At 34.9% G+C, this 14369-nt stretch overlaps 1 protein-coding gene and 1 long non-coding RNA gene across 7 annotated transcripts in view; one reads left to right on the top strand and one right to left on the bottom strand.

Moving 5' to 3' along the window:
* LOC123875575 (CHH-like protein) overlaps positions 1 to 4942 on the top strand; it is a 110321-nt gene extending 105379 nt beyond the window's left edge. For 5 of the 6 annotated variants that reach the window (XM_045921481.1, XM_045921482.1, XM_045921484.1 and 2 more), the window contains exons 3-4: positions 480 to 606; positions 2084 to 4942. In XM_045921481.1, the coding sequence (XP_045777437.1) occupies positions 480 to 606 (127 nt within the window). In that variant the 3' untranslated portion in view covers positions 2084 to 4942. The remainder of the gene's footprint in view (positions 1 to 479; positions 607 to 2083) is intronic. The other variant, XM_045921485.1, reaches the window with a different exon arrangement.
* On the bottom strand, positions 2664 to 5880 carry LOC123875577. The gene is made up of 2 exons (XR_006798171.1): positions 3644 to 5880; positions 2664 to 3467 (listed from the first exon to the last, which is right to left on the bottom strand). It is a non-coding gene; the product is annotated as an uncharacterized LOC123875577 (long non-coding RNA).
* Positions 5881 to 14369: the final 8489 nt, after the last annotated feature.

The following is a 14369-nucleotide window of genomic DNA, read 5'->3' as shown; positions in this document are numbered from 1 at the left end:
CAATTAGGTTTTCTTATTTTATTTTTTTGTTTTCATTGTGGCGTTTTTCAGTCCTAAAAAATTTTCAAAGCCCTAGTTTAAAAATTGTCAATTTCCTTTACCATTTAGTACCTAAATATAAGTAGGTATCTAACTACAGAGGCTCTAATGTAACATTTCAATTAAATTGAAACGAAGAAACGAAGCGGCGCTAATCATTCTGTCTCACTCACATGACCAGACACAGATCCAATGTGTGAGATCGGATGAACCCATACTTTTTGATTCGTTTCTTTTATTGGCACGCGTCTGTTTTGGGCGAAAAAGGAACGGATAATATTTACCGTCCATACTAAATTATAGTTTTACGCACTTGAAAAGAAGTTACATTTAGGGCTCTGAGAGCTAACATTTAGGATTTTGACAAATTTTAAAAATTGCCCCCATTACTAACTTTTATGATAATTTATTTAAAATTTGTATTGATTGTTGGGGCACAGGCAAGACTGTTTCACGACAGACTACTTCAAGGGCTGCGTGGAAGTACTTCAAGAGACGGACCAACTAGAACTATTCAAGAAGTATATAAAACAGTTACACGGGGCGGACCCTGGGATTACTGATTAGGTACCCGACGAGTTTTTATTTTTTTTCTTCCTACCTTCCTTTCTTCCTCGGTATGGATCACGAACTATGAAAAGCACTTATTACTTATCGAAATAATCCTTATTGCATGTTTTTATAATAATAAAAAATGACTAAAACCATTCTAATCTCAGTCCGTTCCTAAACAGTCCGGCTAGTTTTTTAAATATTTTAGCAAATTTTCTAAAGGCCGATTTAATTCTACTTGCTCCATAATAAAGAGCAATCTTTCGAAAACAATCCCTTTATCTGTTGGGCCCTGAAAATCCCTGTTATAATATTTTGATTTCGTAATATTTTTTAAAGACAATGTTCAAGGGAAATGGCCAAACATCAGGGCCACTTATCTCTTCTTTTCCACATTATAAGTAGTAGTTATAACAATTCAGAATAAATGAATGAAAAAAGCCTACCTAATATAAAAAAAAAAATTCTAAGGCCAACAGTTAGTGATAACCTTTCCCTACCACTTTACTCAGAATTGCTTTTGGTTTCTCAATATCCTTTCTCCTTCAGCTCAACAATAACTACGCTTTCTTTTAAAAGCACGCACGCAATATATTGTTACTTATTTAATTAAAGTAAGTAGGTATTGGGTTATTAACCGCATGCAAATCTGCACCAGTTTGCACTTTTTCGCGATTTTTTTGTAATTCGGTAATTTTTCTTAGACTAGTTTTTTATTTATATATTTATGTGAGGGTACAATCGAATAAATTGCAACTGTTTTTAATAACTCCTACTTTTAAACGTCCCATACTTGCATTGGAATATGTTTTATTGAGGAATGTATCGTTCATAATTTTATCTTAGAACATACGGGTATTATATTTCCGAATCTAACAGCTATTGTTTGATTGTATTTTTAAATATTAGACATCATTTTTGTATTCTATTTTATAGTTATGTAATAATTACGAGTATGTACAGCATAATTTATCTCTACTTTCTCTTTTCTTTATCTATCTTTAGATTCTTTAGGTATCTATTTCTTGTAAACTTGTAAGTGCATGTTAATTCTAAGACTGTTCTCAAATTACTTTTTAGTAGGTAACTACCTAGTTGTTGTAATCGGTTTCTTTTAATGGTCTTCTAAAATGGCTTTATTTTTTGAGAGTTCTTCTTGTTGAGAGTTGTTTCTACTTTCTGTCTAAGATTTTAAGAACTTTAGGTCTTTGAAAAACTATTTTCAAACTCGAAAACCATTTTTACCATAATTGCGTTCTTAACGCATCATTTGCGAGTAGATTAAAATTTCCACTTTTAGTTTTCTGCAGTCTAAGATGAAAATGATATAATGTGAAAGAACACCCAAAAATATCCTGAATCGTTTATCGTAACGCAAAGCTAAAACGACTTTGCTTCACGATATTTTAATTTTCCGCTCTCCAGTTCCTCGAGCTCATCATCAGTAGGAATCATTCTGATTAGCTTTGTAATGTAAGCTTTTATGTTCCAGGTCGAAATGTTTCACCTCACCCTACTTCAAGGGTTGCATGGAGTCCTTGTACCTCTACGACGAGGAGGAACAGTTAGATCAAATGATCGACTTCATCGGGAAACGCTAACATGCACACAGCCAACACATTTCGCGCCAACTCTTGACATGACGCCATCTTGTATAACCCAACCGATTGAATATACAACCACAGTTTAAACAAAAGCTACAGCGCAAAGGTAAAACACAATTCCACCGCTTTGCCAACAAAAAGCAGAACAGAAATGTCAAGTTCCTCCAGATTGACGTCTGCTTTCTATCCTCAACGTATTCTAGTCTTTAACGCGACATAAAAATATTTATGTTTGCAACTAATTGTAATGTTATCATAATTTGTATTAGATCATGTGTATACAGTGCTAAGGACATTTATTATTTTGTGTTATACATATAAGTGTTGTAAGCTTCTTGCTACGGGAGTGTAATGTATATTAAAGATTTGTTTTATTGATTGTATTAAAGTATTAGATCGCCTCCTAGGTAATAAAAATCGTTCAAAAATATAAAACAAAGATTGAGGCGGATATTTTCCTGGATCCGATGCTGGTCATCTAATTTTTAATCTGTCTCTTTGAAAAAGAAAATTTCCTGAGCCTTAAAGGACTTGCATCCAGGGCCGAAAATAAATTAATTAAAAAATTCCGACTGAGATTGCCTATTTAATTATATTGTGACGCATTCCAAACGCAGTATTTAATTAAATAACTTACGCTTTTATCTGATTTTTTTTTTCTACTAACACGAAGTCGATGGTATTATGTATAATAGGTCGCCGATAAGTAAATAAGCCTTTTGTAATATATAGTTTAATTATGTAAATCACAAACGTGGCTTTTAACATATGTATTCCGTATTATTGTACATCTATAGATTTAGTTGGACACAATGTATTTAATTCTTATTTACAATTAGAATTAATTAGCAACCCAATTTTAATGAAAGTAGACGGAAAAGTGACAATTACTTATTTATTATAATAAAAACAAAGCGGTCAAGTGCGAGTTGGACTCACACGTGAAGAGTTCCCTACCTTCGTACTAGGTATAACATTATGTACTTTTAAATTGCATGGCGCCGTTATGAAAACTTCAACTCTCTACCTATTACGGTTCATGAGATACAGCTCACTGACAGACAGACAGACGGACGGAGAGCGGAGGCTTAGTTATAGGGTTCCGTTGGCAGCCTTCGAGTAAGGAAACTTGAAAACGCAGAACTTCCTCTCTTCTTCCTCTTCATCAGAAAGAAACTTATTTAAAATTGTACAGCTTTTTATTCATTGATTCTCTATTCTAGTTTATTGTAATTATAATTTTTTTTTTGTAATTTTTTAAACAAATCATACCTACTACAGTACCCGGCAGGAAATATTGCACATTGGCCCTTAGAAAGAGATAGCGGTTTCGTAGAGCGTTGTCTCTGTCGTTGAGACCGATTAAACGTCACAAGGTACGAGTGACAGAGACAACGCTCTACGAAGCCGAAATCTCTTTTCGATGTGCAATATTTCCTGCCGGGTACTGTACTAGTTTAAGTAATTTTCACTTTGCCGTCTCACAAAATAGTAATGGTTGAGTTGTATTTAGCAATTTAGTTAGTTAATAAGTATTTATAAAGATTTATTTTTATATACTTCCGACCTATTTATTTGTTACTTTTTACGATTTATAATTTATTTTTTATTATTTTAACTGCTTATAATAATGACTATTACACTTGCAACCGTGGAGATTACCAGTGAATGTTTATTAGTTTGATTCTTTATACTCAATACGGGCGAGTTTCCATACGCCATGCATATTCATAATACAGCTGGATCAGGTACTCTATTCGAAGAAAATACCTTCTTATCGCTATCTCACTCCAACTAACAAATTAGAGCGAGAGATCGGATCCCCAGTGGTGTACGACCTCTCGCTCTCACTCAGCAGTCGAAGTAGTAGGTATTTCTTTCATGCTCATACGAGATGCGCGTGTGACAAAAGACGAGCGTACACGCGCTTAAAAACTAGCTTATCCGCGCAAAAGAAACGCTTATCTGTTGCCACTCTTCTAATCGCTGTGTACATCCGGATTCCTGACATTGATATCCGGTTCCGAACACTGATATCCAGATTCCGGACACGTATATCCATCTCACATCCGACCCGAATGTGTAGTATGAAATTATACACCTCACCAACGTTGATAGAATTCGAGGGGTATAACGTTAGTGTAAAAAAAAACCTATAAGCCTTTAACTTAAAGTCAAAAGTACAGTATCACCGATTTTAATATCGCAAATTTTTCACTTGGAGCGTTGCCTTTATGAGGTTTAAAACCAGGCAGTTAAGGTCCATCTTTTTTAACGTTAAAGTGTTTCACTCAAATTCTATCAACGTTCGTGAAATGTATTTCATACTAAAGGTCTAACTGGAAACTCGCTGTAACATATTTCTGAATTTTATCTTGTAAGTTGCGGTTTATACTTATTTGACTGTTTTAATTAGTTCAACTGAAACTATACTCTGTATTCGAATCTCAATTTTTTAGTTTCTTTTAGCGTTTCTTACCTCACAAGTTATCTCTTCCACAATTTTTTCATTTTCCAAAAATCTAACTTGTGATGGAACGAACATTAAACGACGTAACATAATTTGTTAAGATGTGAGCTTCATGAAAGTTGCAATTGTTCAGTTGAATCGAAACCGCTTGAAGCTGAGGTTGAAATCTATAGAGCGCGCTTTGACTTTGCTCAGACTAGGTTTCAGTTAAAACGAGACAGATTTATGCCAGCGATATAACGCTGTCTCGTTCTAACAGTATCTTAAGCCTGAGCAATATCTATAAAGATACAGTTCAGGCTCAGACTAAAGATACAGTTAAAACAAGACAACATACAATCTGAGTAAAGTCAAAATAAGCTCTTATAGTTCTCAGCCTGACGCCCCAAAGACATAAGTTCGAATTTAACAGTTTGACTATTGGATTAGCTACTCCTAGCATAAATGTTCCATTTCACGACGACCGTTCACCTTTGGTTGAAGTAGTGAGTGTATCGATATGCGTTAACACATTTGTGTGCGTAACGTAAGCCGCATCGCGGTCGAAACTGAGCGCCACGCACACTAATACAATGTGTAAACGTGTAGTCAATACACACATAGTCAAACGGTCTTCTTCAAATAGAACGATTTGTACAAGCTTTATGCTTTAGAGGGGAAAGAGACAAAGTACAATGTCACCACATTTCCAACTTTCGTGAAGCATACTGTAAATCTGTCCTATAATATATTTAGAGAAATGGTGCCAATTATTGTCCCAAGAGAAATAGTTGTAACGAATTTAGCTAATGGATAATATGAGCGAGAGATGTGAAACGATTTATAGGACCTATGAAATTATTGTAATAAAAAAAATTATATTGAATTATTAGTGAAATTATATTGAATTAATAATCTATTTGTATAAATTTTATATACAACAGCTAAGAAACGCTACGGGTTCCATGAAATATATTTCATTTAAAAAACTAATATGCGAATTTTTATTTTGCTACCCTACAACATTTTATACAGAGAGTCTGAAGAAAAATATGGCAATTCGTCTCATGTTATTAAAATCATTTATGCCAATAATAATAGTGTAACTTATCAGAATAGTGTAATTTACTGGACTAGGTTCTTGTTTTGAGCACTAAACACGGTTTCTATCCTAGATTGCTGAGATTTATAAAGCATACTTTGACTTTGCTCAGACTATACATAGAGTTAAATCGAGACAGAGCTATGTCTAACATATCTGTCTCGTTTTAATTCTAAGTAAAATTTGAGCTTTATCTGGACAAAGACAAAGTACACTGCATAGATCTTAAGTCTGAGGCTCTTTACGCCTTTCGTCTGATCCGAATACGAGAATTCTCGATCCGAAGTAGCCGTATTTCTTTTTCTGAAGCCGTAAAACGAAGTTCGGAAGAACAATCCCATGTACAAATAGTACAATCTATATAATATAATGTACTCTATTCATGGAAAAAAGTTAGTATATGGCTCTCTCTGTTACAATCCCATACCAATGACTCAGTGGGCGTTAACCATGAGTCACTAACCAATCACAAACAAAGCTATGTTTTCGAATTGAATCTCCAAAGTTTTTTGAAAACATGTTCGTGATTGGTTGGTGATATTTCATTGGTGTTTTACAAATAAAACATGGATGCTCTTGGATTTGATTTTATTTCCATTCACACGACACAGACAGACATTGTATCAAGACAGCGATAGGTGACAAGTGACAAGTATGTGACAAGTGACAGATGACGTTAGGATATTACACAGACTAATACAATACCGTAACATCTCCCTTTTTTTTTTTTTAACACTAGGTACTAACTGTTAACAATTTTATTATTATGACAACGACAGATTTTTTATATTTTATAAACACAAGTATATGCATAGTACAAGTACAACATTATTTTTTATAACACCACAAGAAAATCGCTTATGACTATCCAGGCTGCATGGTTTACAACCTTTGCCTTTCCCGATACATTGACAGACTAGGTACTACTAAAATTGACATTTGTTTTTTGAACCTTTACCTTTCCTGAAAAATAATTGAAATACTAACATTTTGTTTACATCATTAAATAATTGAAATACTAACAAACTTACTAACAAATAACAATTTCATTTTGTTTACATCTTTATAGGTATACTGACTGTGTTGTGTGCTGTGGAAAATGATATTATGTGTGTACTGACTGTTTAATGATAAACTGACGGTTTCTCCTGAACTGTCCTAGTTCACTATTTATTAGATAACTTCTAGGTTCAGGACATATCTGGATAATAACTCCAGGAACCCATTTTTTGTGTTCAGGTTTGTGTTTAAATAAGATTTTATCACCTACATGTAATGGTTTAAGCATTTTTGTATGTTTATTATAATAAAATTTTGTGTATGACTTTTGTTTTTCATTTAATTTCTTTATTTTATTCATATCACAAAGCTTAGGTAGCAAGTTTTCTTTTCCAGTAGGAACTACTGTACGCAGTTGTCTAGACATACACAGCTCTGCTGGTGAATATTGACTTTGTTTAGGGGTATTTCTGTACAAAAGTAATGCTAAATACATATCAGATTTGTCAGTTTTACACTTAATTAACATATTTTTTATAGTTCCAATAGTCCTTTCAACTAAACCATTTGATCTACTTAAGTATGGACTAGAAGTTATGTGTTCTATGTCCCATTCTTGAGTGAATAACTTAAACTCTTTGCTATTAAATGGGGGGCCATTGTCTGTTATTGCAATCCTGCAAATTCCATGACGGGCCAATATTGACTTTAAATGTGTGATTACTTGGCTAGCTGAATAGCCTGATGTTAACTTGGCAAGTTCTATATACTTTGAATAATAGTCAACTACCATTAAGTATTTAGTTCGTTCAAATTCAAAAATATCTATACCAATTTTGTACCATGGTATGTTTTCATACTCATGTTGCATAATTGGTTCTTTACTATTATTTCGACGGTAGGATAGACAAATGTTACATTGACCTATATATTTTTCTATATCATTTTGCATATTTGGCCAAAAGACTGTAGTTTTTGCTAGACGGATTGAGATGTTTATACCTTGATGGGCAGAATGAATTAGTTTTAATATATACTCTCTCATTGACTCTGGGATTATAATGCAGTTAGATTTGAAGACAACGTTATCAATGACATATATTTGATCTTTGAGACTATAATAAGATTTGACTGACTGACTAACTGAACGCTTATGTTCAGGCCATCCGTTGTGACAATATTGAATTATTTGACTTAATGTTTGATCTTGGACTGTGGACTCTTGAATTTCTTTTAATTTCTCTGGACTGACTGACAAATTAGACATTATTATATTAACATGTAAATCTATATCTTGATCAACTTCTGACAAACAAGTTTCACTTAATGCTGCTCTAGACAAAGTATCTGCAATATATAAGTAACGACCAGGCTTGTATACAACAGTTAGATCATACGGCTGCAATCTAAGCATGATTCTTTGCAATCTTGGGGGAATGTCATATAGAGCTTTTTTGAAAAGAGTTATGAGAGGTTTGTGGTCTGTCTCCACTGTTATGTTATGACCATATATGTATTGGTGGTACTTAGTACAACCAAAGAGGACAGCTAGTAGTTCTTTCTCGATCTGCGAGTAGGACTGTTGTATTTTACTTAGAGAAGCAGATGCATATGCAATGGGTTGCTTGTCATGGGATAACACTGCACCCATGGCATCCTTCGATGCGTCTACAGATAAAATTATTTCCTTTTTAGGGTCATAGTATGTTAAGACAGGTGTTGAACAAATAACTTTTTTAATATTATTAAATTGAGACTCATGGTGCTCTGACCAGTACCATTCAGTATTTTTTGATAAAAGTGCTCGCAAATGACTTATTTGCTGTGACAAATTTTTAATAAATGGACTAAGATAATTGACCATACCTAGGAATCTTTGAAGATCTGTTATATTTTTAGGACTTGGCATGTTACAAATAGCTTTTACTCTAGACTTATCAACTTGTACACCTTCTTCACTAAATATATGGCCTAAATATTTGACTTCTTTTTGACAAAACACAGACTTTTCTTTGTTAAATTTTACATTAATTTGACGTGCTCTTTCTAAGACTTTTTGTAACCGTTGATTATGTTCTTCTACAGTTCTACCATAAATAAGAAAATCATCCATCATAATCTTAACACCTTCAATATCACCAAATCTTTTTATCATTTCTCTATGAAATATTTCTGGAGCTGCATTAATACCAAAGGGTAACCTAGTGAATCTATATCGTCCAAAAGGTGTAATAAATGTACAGAGCTTAGAAGAAGCTTCTGACAACTTGAGCATCCAATAGCCTTTATTGGCATCTAATGTTGAAAAATACTGAGCTCCAGCAAGACTAGATTTAATTTCATCTAAGGTTGGAAATTGGAAATGTGATCTTAAAATTGACTGATTTAGCTTTCTAGGATCAATACAGACGTAATTTACCATTCTTTTTTGAGGTTAAGACTAGAGCGCTTACCCATTCAGTAGGCTCTTCAACTCGTTGTATGACTCCACTTTTTTCCATAGATTCTAGCTCTTGTTTTAGTGGTTGATGAAGACGGAATGGAACCCTTCTGCATGCCTCTATAGATGGAGTTGCATTAGGCTTCAAGGTTAGTTCGCATTGAAAATCTGTTAGACAACCTAAACCTTCAAACAAGTCCTTATTTGTATCAACTATATCTTGACATGTTAAATTCTGGAAAGAAACACTATTAATTTTTCTTATTAAATTTAAAGTTTTACAGGTATCCCTACCTATAATATTTTGACTTTTCATGTCGACAATATGAAAGTTAACTGTATATGACTTATTTTTATGAATCACTGACAAATTGCATTGACCTACCAGGGGGATAATTTCTCCACTGTATGTAGAAAGTGTGTTCTTACTTTTGTGTATGTTGGAAAGTGGCAGATTTAATGAGTTGTATGTGTGAATGGATAGAATATTTGTGTCTGCTCCAGTGTCTAATAAAAAATTTACCTGTATTTGGTTTATACATAGATCAATATTCCAAGGTTTTGACAAATTAGACTTATCATCCTGTATACAGTAGACAGAACCAAGATAAAACAAAGATTCATTATTTACAGACTGATTTTCACAATTGACTACTTTTACTTGATGTGAACGGCAAAACTGAGCGAAATGATTGGACTTATTACACTTTCTGCACTTGACACCTTGAGCTGGGCACTTGAATCTATGTACCTGACCGCACCGACCACATGATGTATTCCTCTGACTTGACGTTGATGGTGTGCGTTGACGTCTTTGCTGTGACTGGTGTCTGGACCTGTTTCTATGGGAAGAGTCTCTGCGACTTGGTGATCTTGACACGCGTCCTATGAAATGTAATGATGCGTCTTCCAATGCTTTTGTATGTTGTTTAGTAGACTCACAGCGCTTGGCTATGTTTATTGCCTCCTCTAGGGTGTTCGGTTTTTCAATTAGAATCCTTTCTTTATAGTAAGTGTTGTTGCAGTTCCAGCTAAATATGTCTCTGAGCAAGCTTTCACGTATGTCACCAAATTCACAAGTGTGACTTAAATTTTTTAGATCCGTGACATAGGTGTCTATAGATTCATTTGGTAGTTGTTTCCTGCTAAATAATTTATGCCTTTCTATCGTGACGTTTATTTTCGGAGTGAAATACTGTGTAAATTTGTTACAGAGATCGCCAAAACTAACTTTTTCGATATCTAGATCAAATGAGTAAAAAATTTCCAGACAATCTGATCCGATGAATTGCAAGAGAATGGCTGTTTTACGTGCATCTTCGGCTTCATCTAAATTATTTGCCTTTAAATAGACTTTCAGTCGTGTGAGCCATTTTTTCCATAGCAATGGGACGTTGTTACCTTCAACGATGAACGGCGGCAGGGTCATGCCTACTGGCAATGGCGTCATGGCGTGGCTGGTTGACGACTCGCTGTGACCTGGTGGTCTTCTAGGCTTTGTGTTCACAAAATCTTCGTCCTGCATTGTTTTTCTTTATTGTGATCCCTGTTCTGGCACCATATTTCATTGGTGTTTTACAAATAAAACATGGATGCTCTTGGATTTGATTTTATTTCCATTCACACGACACAGACAGACATTGTATCAAGACAGCGATAGGTGACAAGTGACAAGTATGTGACAAGTGACAGATGACGTTAGGATATTACACAGACTAATACAATACCGTAACAGGTGACTCAAAATGGTTAAAGTTCACTGTGATTTATGTCTCTATCATTTCTATGGGATTACGTCACAGAGAGAGCCTTATACTAACTGCTTTTCGCGGATAGTGTATAGATCAGAATTTCTTTTTCCGAAGCTGTGAAACGAAATTCGAATCAAACCTCTTACAAATATACCTACTACGACTACTTCGGTTCGAGAATTCTCGGATTCGATTTGGATTTTCGGCTTCAACGGTCATCGCTCATAGTACGACATGCCACTGAAACTTGATTACGACTTATGACCAAATATCATAAAACAATCGATTGGTATAAGAATAACTTTATTACGGTAACTACACAAAAAAAAATAGAATGCATCAACATAAAAATGGATTATGAAGTAATATGAATTAAAAAAAAAATCGCGTCTACCATTTTTTTTCGAATTATTTGTGCTATTAATTTCTATATGCACAGTAAAATAACAATAGCACAGTTTAGCGACCATACAGTTCAGGAACGAAAGTAAACCAGGCGCCATAGCTAATTGGTGTAATAGCATGATTAATTTGGCTTTGATAAAAGTATTAAATTGAAAATAAAATGGTAAATCATTAAAAAATATGACTTTTGGTACGAGAGTACATGTTTTGAAATGTATATAAACCTACATGGCCGATGATTTTTTCACCTATTCCGAACTGTACGGTTGCTATGACACATTGGTGCGTTTTCGGTTATCAAAACTCCAAGACTAAAAATATTTCGTTCTCTGCAGTAATGATCTCGACACTTTTAGCCTGAGATCTATAGTGTACTTTGACTTTACTCGATACGATACTCTTACAGCGATATATCGCTGGCAAAAATCTGTGCCGTTTTAACTGAGACAGCCTCACATAGCCTTAGAAAAGTCAATTTAATTAAGCTTAGAGATTCGTTTACAACCATATTATGCAAGCACCATTGATATACAGTATTTTTAGTATTACAGTGTTTAAGACACAATCTAAAAACAAAAACATTTATAATAAAACCTACGTACTACAGTTAGGAACAGAGTCTTTTGAATCACACTGAATTGAAATAAATCAATTTTTCTTGAAACTTAAATACATTTAAAACATTAAAATTAAAAAATAATTATGCTAAACAATATTAAGACATTGAATGACGCTGTAGGTTTCAATTGACGACAGGTAAAAAGAGCTCTGGATGCCATTGGAGGAAATAATATGTAGCTACCGTACTTTTCGACTGCGCAGAAAGTGAAAGATTGACTGGTGAACCAATCGCGCGGTGATATAGACAGAACCCTACAGCGTCAATCCTATAGCCGGCGGTCTATAGTTCTGAGTTACGTATGATCGAGTGACCACCTCCTATTTGCAAAATCGCTGAGTTCTGAGTTCAGCGTTCTCTGCAATCTATGATATTGCATAGCTGGCTTAAAAGTAGACACACAAACGATCGCCACGGTTAAATAGCTAACTTTTATATGGGACTTCGTCTGTGGTGGCGTTTGTTGGCGCGCGTGTTGTGACTTTTTGGAGTGTTTTTTTGTTAGAAGTGGCCAGTTTTTGTGTTCTGCTGGTGTTTATTGGTGGTGGAACTGACTGGGAAGCGCTCTAAAGGGGCGCCGCATGTATGTCGGCGGGCGCCGGCACAGACGAAGTCCATACTTATACATATAGTTTCCCTAACGTAATCAGTGTAAAGCCAGACGAAAAAAAACTTCTATATGAAAATGGACACGCAACTCGGAACTATACACCTTAAGTTATGTGTACGATTGAAATAGCCTCCAATACTAACATAGTGCATGCAAAAGTAGTAGTTTAAATATATAATGGGAAAAACTGACTGGCTGATCTATCAACGCACAGCTTAAACCGATGGAAGGATCAGGCTGAAATTTGGCATGCAGATAGCCATTATGACACAGACATCCATTTAGAAAGGATTTTTAGGGTCCCGTACCTCAAAAGGAAAAACCATTATAGGATCACTTTGTTGTCTGTCTGTTCGTCCGTCCGTCGTGTCTGTCAAGAAAACCTATAGGGTACTTCCCGTTGACCTAGAATCATGAAAGGCAGGAAGGTAGGACTAATAGCAAACGTAAAGGAATAAATCTGAAAACCGTGAATTTGTGGTTACATCATTAAAAAAATTAAAATGTGTTTCAATTTTCAAAGGAAGATAACTATACCAAGTGGAGTATCATATGAAAGGGCTTTACTTGTACATTCTAAAACAGATTTTTATTTATTTTTATGCATAATAGTTTTTGATTTATCGTGCAAAATGTTGGAAAAATACCCGAGTACGGAACCCTCAGTGCGCGAGTCTGACTCGCACTTGGCAAGTTTTTAAGTCGTCGGCATTAGCTATTCCAATATGAATACGAAGCGTATGACTACGCATTGTATAAAAACAGATCATAGCCCGGCTCGTTGTATTTAATCTTCAGTCAATGAACTTGTACATTTCAGAAATCTTTATTGTGCAACTTCGGATTGGTCTACTTGTTTTCCACGCACTATACAACTGGATAGCTTTCAATTTATAGTATGAATAACTTTGTATCGCCGTTATTGGTTACTAAAACTATGTCCTATTTTGAAAGCTTTCTTTATTATTGAACATTAGACATTCAGACTTTTAATTTCACACACAATATAACATTTATTTGCTCATTATATTTTTTGGATTTGCTTTAAGTAAATAATATATATGGTAACCTTTTTCATCGTAATGTTAGATTTGTTTGAACATAGTCAAAACTCTGAAGAGATAATTATTCTACGTTCAAACGGCTGATTTTCTTATGCGCTTCAGTAAAATGCGAGAATGAAACACTAAGGTAAAAGCTATCAAAGCAGTTAAAAAACGCATCCACGACTTTCATTAACAAAAGGTGCACTTTAACTTTGATATAACTTAACTTTGATAATTTTGTCATTTGTGTGTATAATGTATTAATACATTTACACACAAAATTATTTCTAAGTAAATAAATTTACCTCTAGACTTATTAATAAAATTTATAAATAAACATCTCTTTTTATTTATTAATATTATGTCTTTTGGAACAAAAATGGAACACTAAGGCAGATATCTATAGAACGTACTTTGACTTTGCACAGACTTCACCGTCACATACTGCCCGTGGCATGGGAAGAAGCGAGGAACGGCGGCAGAGACGTAGTGTGGCCGCGTTACTCGCATGTTCCTCGTTCATGCCCATCGCTCACTATTTTGTCGGTAGCCCCTCGTCCACACACTGCCCGTGTGGCATGGGAAGAAGCGAGGAACGGAGGCAGAGACGTAGTGTGGCCGCGTTACTCGCATGTTCCTCGTTCATGCCCATCGCTCACTATTTTGTCGGTAGCCCCTCGTCCACACACTGCCCGTGTGGCATGGGAAGAAGCGAGGAACGGAGGCAGAGACGTAGTGTGGCCGCGTTACTCG

This window comes from Maniola jurtina, chromosome 20 (genome assembly GCF_905333055.1).
Source record: "Maniola jurtina chromosome 20, ilManJurt1.1, whole genome shotgun sequence".
In the NCBI taxonomy this organism is placed as follows: Eukaryota; Metazoa; Arthropoda; class Insecta; order Lepidoptera; family Nymphalidae; genus Maniola; species Maniola jurtina.
The sequence above is the reverse complement of the archived record's forward strand: the minus strand, read 5'-3'. Positions and strand labels throughout refer to the sequence as shown.